Source organism: Trachymyrmex septentrionalis, unplaced genomic scaffold (genome assembly GCF_001594115.1).
Source record: "Trachymyrmex septentrionalis isolate Tsep2-gDNA-1 unplaced genomic scaffold, Tsep1.0 scaffold14, whole genome shotgun sequence".
NCBI lineage: Eukaryota > Metazoa > Arthropoda > Insecta > Hymenoptera > Formicidae > Trachymyrmex > Trachymyrmex septentrionalis.
The window spans coordinates 2,832,969-2,851,999 of record NW_017304543.1 but is presented as its reverse complement, the minus strand read 5'-3'; the positions used below and the strand labels follow the sequence as shown (position 1 = coordinate 2,851,999).

The 19,031-nt window shown below is 31.0% G+C and overlaps 3 protein-coding genes across 4 annotated transcripts; 2 read left to right on the top strand and 1 right to left on the bottom strand.

Annotated features, from left to right (window-relative positions):
* The first annotated feature begins 255 nt into the window (after nucleotides 1–255).
* Nucleotides 256–6,327, top strand: LOC108745565 (zinc transporter 1). Of its 2 annotated transcripts, XM_018481787.1 has the most exons (8): nucleotides 256–332; nucleotides 2,107–2,298; nucleotides 2,654–2,876; nucleotides 3,831–4,092; nucleotides 4,179–4,296; nucleotides 4,397–4,612; nucleotides 5,005–5,115; nucleotides 5,757–6,326. In XM_018481787.1, exons 2-8 carry the CDS (start codon nucleotides 2,122–2,124, stop codon nucleotides 5,964–5,966), a joined length of 1,317 nt encoding a protein of 438 aa, XP_018337289.1. In that variant the 5' UTR covers nucleotides 256–332; nucleotides 2,107–2,121; the 3' UTR covers nucleotides 5,967–6,326. The 2 variants fall into 2 exon arrangements, with proteins under 2 accessions (XP_018337289.1, XP_018337290.1); XM_018481788.1 differs by lacking the exon at nucleotides 256–332 and having other exon boundaries at nucleotides 2,112–2,298; nucleotides 5,757–6,327.
* Nucleotides 6,328–6,926: 599 nt separating this feature from the next.
* LOC108745566 (peroxisomal membrane protein PEX16-like) lies at nucleotides 6,927–13,171 on the bottom strand. Its single transcript, XM_018481789.1, has 10 exons — nucleotides 12,859–13,171; nucleotides 12,536–12,782; nucleotides 11,214–11,487; nucleotides 10,834–10,937; nucleotides 10,539–10,763; nucleotides 8,646–8,724; nucleotides 8,173–8,426; nucleotides 7,649–7,873; nucleotides 7,228–7,423; nucleotides 6,927–7,097 (listed from the first exon to the last, which is right to left on the bottom strand). The coding sequence occupies exons 1-10, from the start codon at nucleotides 12,983–12,985 to the stop codon at nucleotides 6,945–6,947; spliced, it is 1,884 nt and encodes a 627-aa protein (XP_018337291.1). The 5' UTR covers nucleotides 12,986–13,171; the 3' UTR covers nucleotides 6,927–6,944.
* Nucleotides 13,172–14,769: 1,598 nt separating this feature from the next.
* Nucleotides 14,770–18,991, top strand: LOC108745465 (lysoplasmalogenase-like protein TMEM86A). Its single transcript, XM_018481630.1, has 6 exons — nucleotides 14,770–15,137; nucleotides 17,334–17,497; nucleotides 17,603–17,796; nucleotides 17,903–18,018; nucleotides 18,205–18,315; nucleotides 18,541–18,991. The coding sequence occupies exons 1-6, from the start codon at nucleotides 15,117–15,119 to the stop codon at nucleotides 18,643–18,645; spliced, it is 711 nt and encodes a 236-aa protein (XP_018337132.1). The 5' UTR covers nucleotides 14,770–15,116; the 3' UTR covers nucleotides 18,646–18,991.
* The last annotated feature ends 40 nt before the right edge of the window (nucleotides 18,992–19,031 follow it).

Here is a 19,031-nt window from a genome sequence, read left to right as displayed (position 1 = left end):
ACGCCGCGCGATTGGTCGATCGGCAGAGTGCAGACTTCACAGAGTTTTACGAACGCAGGCCAGCGTCTTCGTCTGCCTTGTTTATCGTAGCGTGGAAAAGAGAAAATCAGTTTAGCCATGGGCGCTACAGTGCGTTGCCAGTCCTTGTCGTGTGCCTTGTCTGTACCTGCCAGCGATGCGCTTTGTGCATACGCGTGATCGCGCGACGGAACATGTCCAGGAACGTTCTTCACGTGCCGTGTTTAATTAGGGTCACTTGATAAATCGAACGATCGGTAGCGAACGCGAAAGGCAAAGACGGCGAACGGGCGCGACGAATTTTCCCCTTAAAGGTAAGTGTGGCAAAGCGTACCTTCTCTTTTTTTTTTCACCGCCCTTGCGACTTTTTTTTCGGCTTCCTCGCTGACTCGGGACGCTGACGATGACATCATCGATCTTACGGATAATAAATTACCGTGGAGCGTCGATTGACGGATCTTGGGAGTCAATGAGTATGTAATATTTTCCCTAGGGCGGAACATGAAAAGTAAAAATTTTTGCGTGTGTATGTGCGTACATGTATGACATATATACATAAAAAATTTTCACTTTTCATGCTTTACGCTCTAGAGGTAAAGTTACATGATTGATACCCCGGAGGTAATCGGAGATCATTGATATTATCGATCACTTTTTGTTTGGCAAAAAATATATGTGTGCATGCGTATGTGCAACTTATACTTTATACCGTACACATATAGAATTTCGCAAGATGTATCTGCGAAACGCTCGAAGGATTGTAAATTAATTACGCATTACAGACCGAACGTCCGGATATTCATATCGGGACACTGAAACGGTAATGTTTCAGTGCTCTTCTATTATCTTCGAATGCCCGTTTTTGGTCACGAAAATTTTTACCCAGAACCGGCTCTCTTTCGCTGCAAAATAGGCCTGGGTTTTTTTTTTTTTATAATCCCATCGGTACTCAAAGATTCTTCGATTTGTAACGCATGATTAGGATTTTTCTTTTTGAATGAATCTCTCACACGGTTCATCTTTTCTTCTTTTTTTCTCAGAAAAAAAAGATGTACCGTGAAAAAGGTTCAGGTAAAAGGACAGATTAATGTAGTCCTTTTTGTCACATCAAAGGTTCCTCGATTTTTAACGCATGACTAAGATAGAAAGTCAATTGTGTCTCTTAAAAGCGAGCAAATTTACAAGAATAGTATCATTGGAATGTCATTGGTCAATACCTAATAAATTTGCTCACTTTTGTAATTTTCATCTTGCCTCAAGATATACAATCGACCCCCTGTTGTTTTTAGCTAAATCCTGTTGTTTCTTGCACAGTTCAATTTTTCTTCTTTTCTCTCGACTTTGGAAATAGAAAGAAGAAAAAAAGGCGAATTTGCAAACGGTTTCTGCTAAAAGAACGCTGAAAAGACGGGTCTATTCTTTCCCCGATGAATCATGTATCTTTCTTGCCGTTCCGCTATGACTCATATTCATTTCCTTTTTTTCCTCTTTCCCCCTTATTACCGTATTCATGGCAAATAGATATAAGGAAATTGTTTTACTGTGTAGTGACTTTTGGAGCGCACACGTGTACATTGCGCGCGATCTCTTGTCGTCCTCGTCCTCGATCGTAAGAGCGTCAGATAAGCGAGTTCCTTCTGTGTATATCGGGGACGTATTTCTCGCGCTTTGATAATTGTCTGAAATTCACGTGATAAACAAAGACCACGGGAGCAAAAGTATAATTTAATGAATAGGAATTCATTAAATTTCTCGCATCGTGATAAGTTTTTCATCACTTTTCGATATTTTGAGTACTGAGAAGACGAATTTCTGTATCCGACGTTACTTTCTCGTCTTTATCAGTTAATGTCAATTTGATACTTGACATTACGATATTCGCGACAAGAAAGATAATTTCTAATAACATTTATTCTTTAGTGTTTGTAATAAATTATTCAATTTGTTACGTTGTTCTTTATACTTTGCATCTATAGATTCAGAGGGTTATAAAAATAAGTGTGTATTATTAGAAGCTTCTTGCGGAGAATATTTTGAGGCAATGCACATGATGTATTCTGCAAATACTTATTTTTCTGATGTTTTCAGGTCTTCACAGATACCATGGGTCGTTATACAGGAAAAAAATGTCGTCTTTTGACAATGTTATGGCTGACAGCTTTATTTTTTTTAGTCGAAATTGTAGTTGGTTATGTCACCAACTCGATGGCTTTAATAGCAGATAGTTTTCATATGTTGTCAGACGTAGCCGCTTTAGTGGTAGCATTTCTTTCGGTGAAGGTAAATTCTGCAATTTGTTTTGAATTTTAGATCTCTTCTTTTTAGCTCAACTTCTTTGCACAGTTTATCTTTTTTCTTTTTCTCTCCATAAACGCGTTTATAAGTTTATATATACTTCACATTCAAGTATTCTTCGGGTATTATATTATTCTTGTTTACCATTCGGTAAACAACAAACATGTAAAATTATACTTGGGTGGCACTCAGATGAAAATATAAACATAGCGCAACACAAAAAGAAAAAGAGAAAAGACTAAAGCAGCTAAAGAATAGATCTATCGTTGAAAAATTTTATTGCTAATATTTTATTATATTTAATATTGTTGATTACTTACAAACAATTTTGGTGTTGTAGATGTCACCGAAGAAATGGTCTAAAAACACATTTGGCTGGGCCAGAGCTGAAGTATTAGGAGCTTTAGTGAACGCTGTGTTTTTGGTCGCTTTATGTTTTAGTATTACTGTAGAAGCATGTAAAAGATTTATCGAGGTAGAAGAGATACATGAAGCTAAACTGTTGGTCGCAGTTGGGGGACTTGGTTTGCTGGTGAATGTGATAGGTTTATGTTTATTCCATGGTGAGTATAGCGTGTATTATACAACTCAACTTATTTGTTTTCGATAAAATTTAAACTGTTTAAAGTGTATAAATAAATATGACATTTGTTTTTATATGTAGACATTTATTCTTGTTTTAAAGATTCTCTAAAGTTGTCCTGTTATTATATAGAAGTGTAAAATTATAAAATCATAAATATGCTTATATTAAATATTTGTATATTAATATTTAGAAGAATAAACTAATTCAGAAATTTCTATTTTCACTTTCTCTTTCTGTTAGATAATATTTGTAAAGCATTTTATTTGTATTTCATACCTTAATTATCATCTTTCGTATCTAACTATATGATATTGTAACTTAATTATGATTATGGATAACAGTATTGTATATTCAAATTGCTGTTTGCTTATAAAATTCTTTGTTCAATACTATCGTGATGTAATCTTATTATTAGTGCTCGACAGATTTTATTTTGAGTTAAGATAAAGAAAAATTGATTATGAAATGTACATGGTTAGAGCAAATGTATTATCGCAGCAAGATTTAAAATACAAAGCTTTTGCAAATATAAGACAGAAATAAAATTTTTGTAAAATTAATGGATCTGTATCTCGAGATTGCAAAGAGAGAAAAATGTCCGAGCTATAATATAAATGTTAAAAATTCGTCAAGGAAGAAAAGTATCAATATCTGTTATCTTATTGATGTCAAATTGTAACCGAGTATTTAAAAAACATTTAATTTCAAAAAATGAATGTTAATGATAAAAGGGAAAATTTATTATTTTATTGCATTTTATGAAACTCTGAATAATTTCTCATATTTAATGTATTTTATAACATATTTGAAAAACAATTAATATTTCTTAGATTAAATTTAATTTAATTAATCGATTTTTTCGTTATATATCTTGTAAGATAAAAGTAATCTATTTTATATCAATAAATACTTATAAGTGCAATTATTGCAGAACATGGAAGTGCTCATGGTCACTCGCATGGTATATCTCGAAGTCATAATAGATTAAGCACTTTGGTAGGCACAGATGATAATGAAAATGACGAAGCTTATAGACCTTCGACACCCCAAGTAAAACGAGCGCATGGCCATTCGCATGATGCAAGTCAGATGAATATGCGAGGGGTATTTCTTCATGTACTTTCTGATGCGTTGGGGTCTGTCATTGTAATTGTGTCTGCTCTAATTGTATGGCTAACGAATTGGAAGTATAGGTAATTATATACTACATATTCCTATACATTCTATATAGATACTGAAGAATTTTATAGCATATAATTAAAAAAATTTTTTTACATAGATTCTACATTGATCCTGCACTGTCGCTTTTATTAGTCATTCTTATTCTGCGTTCAGTGTGGCCGTTACTTCAAGAATCAGCTTTAATTCTATTGCAGACTGTGCCAACACACATTCAGGTAATATTTGTTGGCTTGTATAATGCAATAACAAGATTTTTAAAGTGCATGATACATATTTATGATACACATTATTTGATTTGTAAATTTATTTGTACAGGTCGATGCTATACAGCAACGTTTGTTGGAGAACATAGATGGCGTATTAGCTGTACACGAGTTCCATGTGTGGCAATTGGCGGGTGATCGTATTATAGCTAGTGCGCATATAAGATGTAGAAATCTTTCAGAATATATGAAAATTGCTGAACAAGTTAAGGAATTTTTCCATAACGAGGGTATACACTCGACGACTATTCAACCAGAATTTATTGACGTAAGTAAATACACATATATAATATATAGTAGTATTATAAAAAAAATCTGTTCACGTACATACGCCAAACAAAACAGAATTAGACAGAAAAATTTGTGTAAAAAATTTAGGTAAAAAAATGCACGCAATTTGTTATTCCGAGCAATATATTTTTAATGCGTTTTTTATCTATCGTTTGTAAATTATAATTAAAAAGTTTATCTGTGAGTCACATGTATGTTTAATACGAAGTTAACGATCTTTTGTTCAAAGTTAATGATGCGTAAGATGAATGTTCACCAAACTATTCGCGACTCAGATAAATGACGTTTCAATCACGATTTATGATTGATTCTAATTGAATTATTTTTGTTGTTAGATATTTTTATTAAAAATATTTTTTATTATTCTAGTATCATTCTAATAGTGAAATTAAAGAGACTCCCACGGAAGATTGCGTGTTGGATTGTCCAAAGACTGATAAGCCATGTAATCACGCGACGTGCTGTGGTCCTTCCAAACAAGTAAGTACCGTATCATAAATTTCGTGTTCTTGCATCATTCATCATTCATATATTCTTCGGTTTCTTAGTATAATATAGAAAGAAATATAAATGCTCCAAGTGCTGCGTATCCCAATTCAAAGTATCTCGGACAAAACTTAGATGGAATAAAACAAGAATCAAATACGACTATAGATCGCGATAGTTCGTCTACTACATCTGGAAACCTAAATTTTGTACTTCATCCATTTGAAAGTACAGTTATATTTGTGAAAGAAAAAAAGCATTTTGTATGCTTCTAATTGAAGCATACAAACTTGCTTTAATTGTTTGAAAAGTTAAGTAGTAAGTTAAGTAGTATGTTTTGCATTTAATTCACATTATTTATCTAAATTTAAATTCAAAAGAGATTCAGATTATAGTAAGATTGATACAATCATCAACGATACGAAATCAAAATTGTAGGTAAACATCTATCTTTACATTTGTGTTTGATTAACAAGTTCAAAAGAGAATCGTTAATACGTATTTATTAATACACGTTGTGACAAACGTCTCTTGTAAATCGTAAAAATTAATTTCTTTCACGTTTTGTTTTTGTCCATTAGCCTTACTGATAAGATTTGTAAGGATTTATATAGACAATAACTTACATAATACAGGGTCGTGAGACTCCGTCACCTGGAGAAACACCGTACATGTGCAGACAGCGTAATAGCTTGGCACGTTCGACAGGCTCTATAGGAGGAACAGAGCAACAAGAAGTGAATGAAATGGAACGCGGACACTTGTTATCACTGCCCGCTTCGCATCCAACATCGTTTCACTCCGTCCAAGTTCCCCACACTCACGTTAATGCACCAACTGTCTGAACTCTCATTGCATTATCAAATATATCTACCTCCATAGTAAAATACGCGAGATGCGTCATGATTTATTGTACAAATATACAATAAATATCTATCTACATAAAATTCATTAATATCACGGTTGATGGCAGTGGTTGAATGACATACAGCAATTGCTTATAATTGATAAATTAATACATTCGTGAAATCTTATAAATTAAAATTTATTAACAAATTTTTCCTCTTTTCTGAAATAGTTTGGCGAATATCGAAATCTGTCAGTTTTCATCTTTGCCATCAATTTACTTAGAGTAAATGATTAAGATATATGATAAAAAATTAAAACCCAAAGGCATGTTAATACCAAATATATTACGTTATATGATGCTCTATACGCTCTATATGCTCGGATATAAATAATAAAATTTCGAATTTTTACTATAAATTTCTTAGAAAAAAATTTCAAAATTAGAAGATTTTACGACTGATGCATAATTTATCGTATAAAATATGTAATTTAAGTTAAGTATTTTTTAAATCTCATTTGTATATTGATTTGACAGTGCGGTTTTATAAAAATCCTGCTTTATGAAACTCTTTATTTATATGTAATTTTCATTGATTGTAATACGTAATTTATAAGATAGGACGCAAATTTATAAGCAAGAGTACCAAATCTCTTCGTTATGTTTATGTATTCTTTCCTCCATATACAATAATTCTTAAATATTAAGTCTGTATATTTTTTATGTATTTCTTATAGATTTAAGCAATTATAAAAGAAAATTACCAGACGTGTATTAATTTTTTTTCCCTGTATAATACTTGTACGATACCTGCGAGAAGTGCTGTGATAATTATTTTGACAGATATTTTATATTGATATATATTAATAATTTATTTCAATTTTTTTTATCAAATTTAATTTGATGTGACAAATATTACATATAGTTTTATTTAATTTTTTAAGATGCTATATGCTGTATATTTTCAGGAGTTGCGTCATTGTTGTATAATCCAGTTATAGAAATAGGATACATCAGTGTATACACCAGGAACTCCTGCATCTGCACAACCTATTCCCCATGACACCAGTCCAACAACTTGATACTGACCGGTACTTGTTGGACACACTAATGGTGAACCACCATCGCCCTTTAAAGAAAATTCATAGTGATATTGTTAGAATTAATGAATACGTTAAATTATTGAAAAATAACTTCGTGATCCGGATTGCTATGCAATATTCATTACTTTGCAAGAGACAATATGTCATATTTCTTACAATGCATGCGTCTTTGTCCTTTTCCCCTCCAGCGCACATGAAACTGTTGTGCAGATTAAAGTTTACTCCTAGTCTGGTCTGTTGAAGGAGCGCTTGGCAATTCTTCTTTTCCACTACAGACAAATCTACCTCTTTTAGCTTACTTTGCAACCGTCCGTTATTAAAGGCATTTTGCCCCCAGCCTGTCGTCCAACACCTTTAAAATATTGAAAATGAAATTATTAGATAATCGTGACGTATTTATTATAAAATTATATATGGAAGGACATTTCGGTATTTAACAAAACGATATAATACAAAAATTAATATATTTGCAATACAAAATAGAAAGTAGATCACTATGCATTTTGTTGATAGAAGAGAATTCAAATGTAGACGGAATTGAAAGTAATTTTAGACCGAATATATCCATTATACGTACTTTGTTCCCGGTGAAACTGATGTAGAACTCAAACATGCCGTATTAATGTTACCATTACTTGCAATAGGAGCAGGCGAATTTAGTCTAAGCACTGCTATATCGTTCTGGAGATTTTGCGAATTAAAAGCAGGCATTATGGAAATTTTTGAGACGACGATATCTGCAGTCGGCTCATTTTCTGTTGCAAAACTCCACTCACCTAATCTCGCTATAATCTCACCATTACTGTAACACATTTTTAATATACATACATGAAGAATAAGCTATCAAAAATCTATATCATATTATAGTTTTAGAAATTATTCTCTTTGAAGGTTTATAAAAAGATATTGTAAAATCTGATTGCATCAATGTTATTTTAATTTTAAGCGAGGCTTAAAATCTCACTTTCTCTCTTTAAAGTCGAAAGAGAGGAAGAGAGTTTCAAGCCTCACTTAAAGTCAAAGTAATGTTAGTGTAACCAGATCTAAAAGGCATTCTTCAAAAATTCAATTTTATAATTTAATATTAAATTTTTAACTTACTCATACCCTACCACCTTATGAGCGGCGGTAAGAACACGTGTTGGATTGATAAGCACTCCTCCTCCGACATAATTACCTTGGATGTCTAAAATGGCTACCATCCAAGGATATGCACCGTAAGCGGCAAATCCTGATGTCGATTGCGAATTTATTCTTCGAACACCACAAGGAATACTGTCATCGTCGTCATCGTCGTCATCGTCGTCATCATCGATTATACAGCAATATACACGTCCAGTAGGACAATTTGTGTCCTATAAAAATATAAAACTATAGTTAATATAATAATATATTGATATACTATACAATGATCGTTAGATATATTTATATAAAAATAGTAATAATTTACTTTTTTCATACAAAGTTTATACATATAGAATAAATAATTCTAATTTGTCTACAAATATATGTAAATATTTCAAATAAGTTCTATCACTATAGTATTTTTTTCAGTGTGAACTGAAATATATTACCGGAGTCACTACTCTGATATCAATGCCACCAACAGTGCCTTCGGGACAAATTGTTCCAACAAGGCAGCCACATTCGTTTATAAAAAAATAATAAAATTAGGAAACATTAGTACAGTAATTTAGGAATTATATACATTATAAATTAAGAAATCTATTTTTCTATTTACAAATTCTTTCATATCATTTAAATAACTGTAAATCTTTCAGATATATTATTAATATTTTTCGCAATTAATAATTTTTTCATTATTCGTTATTTTTTATTTTTTATTATTTAAATTTTGTAACTTATCATTAATATTTTACATTTTTCAAGTTTTATATAGCAACAACATCGCTTATTTATTACAATCTAACTAAAAAAATTGTTATTTTTTTAGTTGCTTACAGAAAAAGATTAAAAACACGTACAAAGGAAAAAAACACACTTTTATTCCTTTATAATCACTTATTTCATTAAAATTACATTTCAAAGTCATTACAAAAATTTTAATGTTTTGAAACACACACACACTCAGATTCATTTTCTTGATCTTATTAATAGTGTCGTTGTTGTAACAAAAAAGTATTCAAGAAAATACATACTCTGTGCAAAAACAAACGTTTGCTGCAATAGCTGGCATGACAGTACGAACAGCAAGATGTTATTCATCTTGAAAATCAGAGATCAAAGAGAGAATAAATTAAAACATAGTATATACTCTTGTCAACGAAACTGATTCACAACAAATAAAACACAAAATTCAACTTACGATTTATATATGTGTACATATATACACACAAATGTATCAGCGCTTTGCGAGAAGCGGTACATTTCCGTTTTTCATAAGTTTCAATGGAACATATTAACTTGTGCATCCAGCTGGACGAGATATAATACATGACCTTTCATGGCGCGCTAGAAACGACACTCGGTAGGCTTTCAGAACTATCGCGTGTAAAATATCTGGTGCTACGTGAAAAAAAAATAGACAAGCAAATTGTTTCCGATCATAATTACGTATAATAATCCATAGCACGTGTGCATTAGTAATGATGCTCAGCGGTCTTCCCAGAGGATTAAAACATTTATTTGACGCGGAGAGAAGGTCATCCCAATTTCATTAACAATTAAACAATGAAGGTCAATAAATAGGAGTTACTGGTATGAGCAGAATCACGCATCGCTGATCTCATTCAATATTATGTATTAAAATACATTGTTGTAAGAAAATATTGTACCACAAACGGTGATATAACAATTCCTATCTGATATTTACAATAAAAGGATTGTTACATGAGCGATGGATGTTATAACAGAATCATTGTGAGTCATAAAAAACTGATATATAGTCTGTTTTAGCATTAAAATTTAAGCTGAATTTATTAAACCGTTTAGTCTTTAAAAAAATTCAGCTTGATAAAAACAAAAAAACATACATTAAAGTCATTTCAATCGTGTGATAAAATTATTCAAATCGTGTAGAATTATAATAGGAATCGGAAAAATTCGTCGAAATACTTGAGGAATATAGCCGTCCTCTTTTCCATTTCACGCTTACGTGTTAGAATTTTAATCAGAACGCTAATAAATTAATCAGAGCGAATTAATGATTTTTGAAGGAAAAAAATGATTTTTTTCTATATGATTTTCATATAATTTATTTTTATAAATTAATGAAATAAAATATATTGAACAATCATAAATACCATCGCTTAGATCCATCCCGGAACAGTATATAATAATAGAGAAAAATACAAAAATAACATAAGTCTCTTTCTTGATAATCTTCCAATAGTAAATTAGTATGCTTAGATTATGCTGCTTTCGTATTTATGAAGAATTTAACTTATGCATTTTTTGTAGCGAGCTTATCAGTAAGTTAGCGCGACCACATGTAAAAATATGTACTTTGCATATATGGTAAATTCTTTTTAACGGCACTTGTCAAATACTTGGCAAGAGGCACGGAATTAGATATTGTATCAAGCAGTGCATCTATCTTATTACGGCTGTGCTTGTCATAAAACGGCGATCTTAAAATGTATAACAGTAAACTCAATCTTCGACGCACGAGCTCTTCTTCCTCCTCCTTACTTAATAATGCTTTTTGAGCGCAACGATTGAAGACATTTAAACTGCACAAACAATAATAATTTGATTAAAATATTATAATTTATCAATTATGTATAATAGTTCAATATGTACCTGGCTATATCGATAATAAGTGATAATATCCACGGTGGCCAATGGTTTTGATTAGTAATGTACATACATCCTAGATGAAGCAATGGCTTTGTCACATAAAGACTCTAGAAATTAAATATTTTGTTACCTGTGTGTTTTTTTTACATTAGTATATTATAGGCGAAATCCGCATGATATGCAATGCCAGCATTGCCTGAGTAATGTCAGCATTGCACAATGCAATTGGGTTGTGCAATGCTGACATGCCTGAGCAATGCTGACATTATATAGCAACTTCACCCATGACATATATTTTGAAAATTCCATATAAATTGAGATACTTTTTTTATTATATTAAACTTATCATTAATCACATGACAATACTATATTTTTTAACTGACCTCAGCTAACTTAAGATTCCTGTTAGATTCCTGGTTTTTAGTTAGATTCTCGTTCTCATCTGTGACAGAAGGCAAAGCTTTCCACGTTCGTAATTCTATAGGAGTCGAATACTTTACACTTCTAACAACAGTGCCTGATCTTTTCAGCATAAAGCCTTCCTTCAATTGCACATTGTCGATTTTATTGAATTTCTCTCTGTTAAGAGGCGGTGTTGCTGGGCTTTTCGTTACTCGTTCCTTATATACATAAATTAATAGCAGTCGCAATATAGACCTAGGAAAAATAAATGTTGATCAACAAGGAGACTTGATAAATTTTGTCTGCATTATACTGGATTAACACATTAAAGGCTGGTTTATATAAAATATCGAAATGTAGAGGTATAATGTATTAATTTTGATAATAAAATAATATTAGTGAATAATGCAAATTCTGTTAAATAATATGACAATATCATTATTGGATACTTAATTTTTTTAATATTTATATGTTTTTACATTTAACTTTACTAATTTCATGACAGCTCAATTTTAATATGGAATATTATAAGATCTGTTTTCTAGAATTGAATTAATATACACTCTTGGAACTCAAAATAAAATATATGTAATTTGATATTTGGCTAAAGTGAGAAAATAGTTTTAGTGCAGTCTAGTGTCTAGTACAGAAAAAAAAAACAAATCCAGTTCCATCAATATAAGATTAAGGGTCAGTTGTTCCACTTTTCGGTAAATTTTAAACCATTAGGTAAATCTGGCAATATACACGTGATTGGATAATTTTGTTACTTACCTAATGAGTAAAATTTACCGAAAGGTAGAACAATTAACTAGTCCTACAAGGATAAAGTTTAATTTCGGTTTAACTTGCTGTTTATCTTTTTTTAATACCTAGAATTAGAAAAAGATCAAGAATAAATTAAATTAAGATTAAAGTTAATTTTACATTGATGGAATCAGACTTTGCATATTTCTATTAATTTAGATTAACTTTAATCTTGGTTTAACTTTGTATCTTTTTTCAGTTTTAAGAATAAAAAAAAAGATAAAGACTGGTATTCATAGTCAGATCTTATATGATATATTCAAGACTGTTTTAAGTACAATTTTAAGAAGTCACAAATCAATTAGAGAGCCGCATTAGCAACTTAAGACATTACTTAAGACGGTCTTAAAATAAGAACAGACTATGAATGTCAAAGAGTAAGTAAAATAAGATTTAAATTTGTCAGTAGAAATGAACGTAACTGTAATATAATATAAGTGATTGAATTTGCTATCAATTTATCGGCAAAATGAAAGAATGGCCCAACTGTACTTACTTAAATAATTGTATAATTACGATTATTAGCCATTTTCCTTTTGGCCCCCATAACTTCTTAGCTGACACCTCGAGAAAGGTCTCAGTGTACTCCACTACAGTTAACCAAATTTTAATCTTCGAGTCAAACTGAGGTATTTTTAAGTGCTGGCGTTTGCTGCTGTACATAAGCAAATCGTTGCAAAGCACTATCAGATTTGGCATGGAATAAATCAATTCCACGGCCAAAGTCGAATTGCGCAATTGTCCTGCAAAGAACATACATTTTTACCGATGTATACGTGGTGGAACGTAACAATAAAATTCGACGACTCGTTTTCTAACCAAAACTGAAATACGACAAACATCTGACAGTAGCCTCGATATCTGTCAATAATTGCGGATTCGCTACAACCCAATTCTTGTACGATGTCAACAGGTTGTTTAATGTAAAATTAACACCGTTCGCCATCTCGTTGTTACGTTATTTTAAATTTTTTTTACAGCGAAAAATAGACATTAAATGTTTAATTCTGCTTATCTCATTATAAGAAAATAAATTATTGCGTTGAACACGGGTTATGCCATGTTTGATTCCGAAGGTCGAACTCAATTTCGATTTTAAATTCGATTTTCTTCGTCCAATGCGAACACTGGTTTTGAGCAAAATCGATTTCTATTTTGTAAAGGCTTATCCATAAATGGCCTAGTTTAATCCAGATCAGAATCAACTAACTATAGTCGAACATTCCCCTTCGACTGTAACAGGGGAATACTCGACTGCAGTTGGTTGGTACTTACATTCTGATCCGAATTATGCCAATGATTGCATTCAGCGAACTTATGCCCGTTTCCACCAATGTAGATTAACTTTAATGTCGGATCAATTTACTCTTCGTCTTTTTCTAGTTCTAAAGATTAGAAAAAGATGAAGAATAAAGAATCAGATTGCATTAAAGATTGAGGTTAAATATTGAAATTTCATCAATAAGGACAAAGAAATTTTGGCTTCTTTTGTTCTGATTGGTCAAACATCAATCTTTCAATCTTTAATCTCATTCTTCAATGTGTAGTCTGATTCCGGCCTAAGTTGAATCGAGATTAAAATTAATCTACGTTGGTGAAAATGGGCCTTAACAGTTGAGTGAGCGCTGACTGCTATTGATGTATTCTTCCAGATCTAAAATACTGATTGGATGATCTAAAAGAATATTCGCTAAACGCAGCCATTTAAAGAAACTAACCAATGAAATATTCAACGTAAAAAATTACTAAAAGGTGAAAAGAAAGAACCAAAGGACTGAAGGCGTCTTAAACTCCCTCTTTACTCGAAGGAAAAAATAAAATAAAACACTCGTTAATATGAAATTTGTTAAATCTCATTGAGATGTAACAATTATATATTCATTTATAAGATAAAATGAATACATATTTGGATATTGGAAACAGAGAGAGAGAGAGAGAGAGAGAGAGAAAGAAAATAAAGATTCTGAGTGCCAAAAGTGCAGAATAAACTTATCAATCTTGTAAATGGCACCGAATTGTCCACGTCGCCAATTGGTCAATTCTAACTTTTTGGTTAATTTAATAGGAAAAAAAACTACAAAATATTTAATACAATTAATTAAAAAATGACTATTAAATGAATGATTTCGTAAACTTTTTTATGGATTATTTTATTACTTGTATTTTATACGAAGATTTTTAAAATGCAATTAAAAAAGATGTTTTCGACAGAGTGATCGAATTAATTAATCAGTTATATCGGTTAACTTCATAGTATAAGAATAACTGAGATTAAGTTCAAATTAATTATATTTCAAAAATCTTAAATTCATACAAAATACAACTTATAAGAAAATAGTCTAAGAAATAATTCATTGTTGATTAATTTTATATGAATAAACTTGATATTACATTATTTATAAGTTTAAAAATATTTAATTTAAATTATCCAAATAATTATAAAATCCTTTCAATTATGTACTTTAAAACTCTTCATACACAAAATACAACTAATTTCAAAAACTCACTTTTTCTTATATCAATTAAAACTGCATAAAATATAATTATAATTAATTAAAATATTCTAGATGACTGGGTGTTAAATTTTTTAAATTATATATTTTTCCAAAATTCTCATTATTTACTTTTTAATTACATCTTAAAAGTCTCTATACAAAACGATTTCATAAATCGTTTAAGAATAAAAACAATTGTCGACGAAGTTCATATGAATACGATGAAATTCTATTTTCGGACGCGCAGCCCTGGCTTGAAGTCCCGACGGCATTGAACGACATCGTCGGCCAGTTGGCCGCCCTGGGCGATGTGATCGGCGGTGGTGCACAGCAACACAGTGGCCCGGTGACAGGGCGCGCGATGCGCGTGTATGTGTGCACTAGTATACATGCGTGTGATACGATGCGTCGAAAAGCGGTCATATAAATAAACAGGGAGCCTGCGAACGATCAGCACTCGCGGGGCCTGTCACGGTCTCGGTCGGTTGGACTTGACGGACGGTGCGGAGTAACATAGGCTGCTGCTGCGGTGTTGCTCCCTCCCCGACGACCCCGCGTCCCTTTGGTGTCCATCAACCGAAGATGTCATCGCCTACACAAGTGGTAAGAAGACGTGGTTGCGATAGACAGCGATAAGACAGTTTACGTCGATAGAGGCGAACGTTTCGTCACCCTCCTTCCGTAAACACTCGTTACTTTTATTTTATTTTATTATTATTTATTTTGTATTAAATTGAAATCGTCTCTTGCCGCTTTCGCCGCCGTTCGATTTAAATCGAAAGAAGCTGCTGCTGCTGCTGCTGTTCTTTGTTTTCCTCTTTTATGAATCATGTATTCATTATTCTATGCCCCTTTATTAGAACGCGAGCGGCATATTCGCGTAAAAATAGAATTTATTGAATTAATCCAATAAGTAATCATTCGCGTGGTGGTTGAAATTGAAAGATAAATATTCGATTTACATATACTTATAACGTCGTGATATGTACGTTAAAAGTGTATTATTGTATACGCGGAAAAATTAATCGGAGCATTGTTACACAGACAGCAGACTGTATTTTACGGAAAGAATTATTTTGAGAGAACTCTTCTAATTTTCAACGAATATATAATACTCGCGATTCTGCGGATGAGTTCTAGGCACGCGGTTACAATTACGTTAATTAAAATGATTTGCATCCTTCTTGGGAAGTAAAAACAAAGGACTGCGCATCGTTTTTTTGTGTCCGTACAAAGATAAAGATAATTATTTATAATTTACATACATTTCGTATTTACATTTCATGTAAATTTTCATAAATAAACATTTTTTTGTACCGTGATATAAAAATTTTATTTTGAATTAATTTAAGCTGCACTGAAAAAAATGCATGCAATTTTATATGGAAATTACATGTTTATAACTGGAAAATTACCTAAATATGATTGGAAATTTACTGAAAATCGCAAAATATAAACATATTTATAACGTTTATATAAATTGTAGATAATTACATACATATTAAAAAAAATTCATCTAAATTTATACGGAAATTACATGAATTTTTTTCAATATGTATGTAATTATTTACAATTTATATAAACGTTATAAATATGTTTATATTTTGCAATTGAAATATATATATATAATAATGAAGTATAAGTGATACATATGAGTACATATGTAATAAAAATTATTTTTTAATAATTTTGCATTATTTTGTAAATTTAAACTCTTCTTGTTTTGCAAACTAAATTTCTTTCCAATGTTTCAAATAACCAGATAGCTAAATTACTAATTATCAAGTCGCAACGTGTAATATTAATGAATTACAAAATACGAACGGGAATTACGAAGTACAGTCAGAATCCTGAATTTTCGCGTTACGTATATCCTGTTGGAAATATCTTAAAGATCAATCCAATGCAATCGTTGCAATAGAGTGCTATTAGAGAAAACTACCGTATTGGCATAAAGTGACTATTCTATATCAAAGACCATTGTGCATCCTGATGGTACCAGTATTAGATAATATACTATCTTGTAACTGGCTGGATTAGGTCGATGATTAGGCCTCAGTTGACTGCGGATAAATCTCATTCAAACATGCACTATTATTAGATAAGTTTCATGGATGAAGAGCAGCTTACCAGGAAACATTTTGTTGAACATTTGAATATTTCGATGTATGTAATTATTTTTTCCTTTAAAAAATTAATATGTTTTAAACGTTAATAAATATATAAATATGAAGAATTTTACAATAATCTCGTATTGAGTTGCTATTAATAATAATGTAATTATAAATTAAAAATTAATTTGTGATCGCCATTTATTTAAATAAATTTAAAAAAAATAGAATTAATCTCAACTCCTGCCAGTAGATATAAAGTTTCATTCTATTCCATAAAATGAGCGTGTTTACTTGATTGGATTGTCTAATTGTGAAATATCAAATAATTAATGATAATTGAAGATAACGTAATCTATAATACAATGTTTTCGAAATCTTTCAATAATTATTATCAAACTGTGTTTTTACGTATTACTAGAGATAAGTTATTTTAAGATAGTTGCTTTTTAATGAAAATAGACAATTTTGTGAATTTAATGCGGTTAAAATTGAATTATGAATAATTGTGGAATTTTTTTGTTCTCTAATTGTTTTTCTTATTTTGTACGCACAAGTGCTCTCTCGGAAAAAAATAATTGGTCTATTAAAATTATTATATAAATGTATTTTTTATCATTACAATGTAATTCTGCATATCGATACGAGTTTTTGCACTAAATAATAAAATGATATTTTTGCATTTCAGATAAAAAGCGTTGGACCAAAATTGGTACCATTCTTTAAAAGCGTATCCGTATATTTTGTATTACTTGCTGAACAGCCATCTCTATTAACGGCGTGTTTTAAATGTTTACCGATAATAAGTCTTATTATTTTTGTTCTGTTGCACGGAATTAGTTTATCTAAAGAGTAAGTAAAAAGTGCTTATATAGATTTAATGATGAGCTGGATGATTTTATTTCGTGGTAATCTTTTTGCTTCAGCGTTGCTAACGTAACACTCATCTCTTTGCAGATATGCCTTCTCCAGGCGTATATTGACGGGATTAGTGTTTAGTTGCATAGGTGACGCACTATTAGTGTGGCCTAATTGCTTCACTGCAGGGATGTGTATGTTTGCTATTGCGCAAATTATGTATATATTTGCATTTGGATTCAAACCCCTTAATTTAACACTCGGAGTAATACTGTATACGTCTTGTTCAATTGGTAAGATTTATAAACATGACTATTGCGAATGTGTGTTTTTAACCGATTAGATATTAATTTTCATTGATCGCTATCTATCATTAATTGATTAATGTACTGCTTTCAGTTATATGTGCTTTGATGCCGGGATTAAATGGGGTTTTAGCAATAGGAGTGCCAATTTATACAGTATTACTTACCACTATGGCATGGAGAGCCATATCAAGAGTACAGTTCTTCGGGGTAAATTTATGTAATAATATAGAAACTACAGAAACAATTAACTTTATACCTGTCATCTCTATTCTTTTAAATATGTGACACTTACTTCTCTGAGAATAAATTATCACTTGTCTAAAAACTTTGCCGCAAGTATTAGTTTTTATATATTATCAATGCAATATAGAGAATTAATCATATTTTATATAGGAATTGTGGACGTGGACTAAGTTATGCAGTTGCATTGGAAGTATTTGCTTTGTCATATCTGATACTTTGCTCGGATTTCATTATTTTCATAGTCCATTACCTTATTCTCAGGTATGTATATTAAGGCTTTTATTCATTGCGATTACTGAAAATCTATATATGTAATGTATATAATAAATTTTTTGTACACGGAATGAATAAAACATTTCAAAGCTATATTACTGAATAACGGAACACAGCCTTATATTCACATAGTGCTTCTGAAAAATAGCCTTGATGACGATATGATAATTTTATGAAAGGTATAATAATGTTCGATTTTTTTTTACTTCCCAGGTATCCATTATGTTGACATACTATGCAGCACAATTAGGTATAGCATTAAGTGCAGTAGATTCTAAAAACAATAGTAATAACAGAGTACCTGCCAGTAAAGGCTGAAATATTTATCCTTTATCTGGATAAATTTATCTGCAGATGTAAGGAATGTTTCTCAACGTCTGCTTTAAACTATGTGCATAATTCCAGTAGGAAATTGTTGTGATAACGTCTTTGACATGTTGAATATTTCAAAGTCATATTATTGAATAAGGAGACTCGGACGAGTTTCAGTGATAGGATGTTGTACCTTTTGACTGTAGAAATAGTCTTATATTTCTTTTTTGTATTATTAATGATATGCAAAGAAATCTTATAGAGATTTCGTACTAGCCACATTTGTGGTTCTATTTTTTGTATATGTATAAAAAAGAATTAAAAAATATTATACTGTTAAGTATAAATATAATAGAAGAATAGAATATTAGTATTTTTTTTAAATTTCTTTG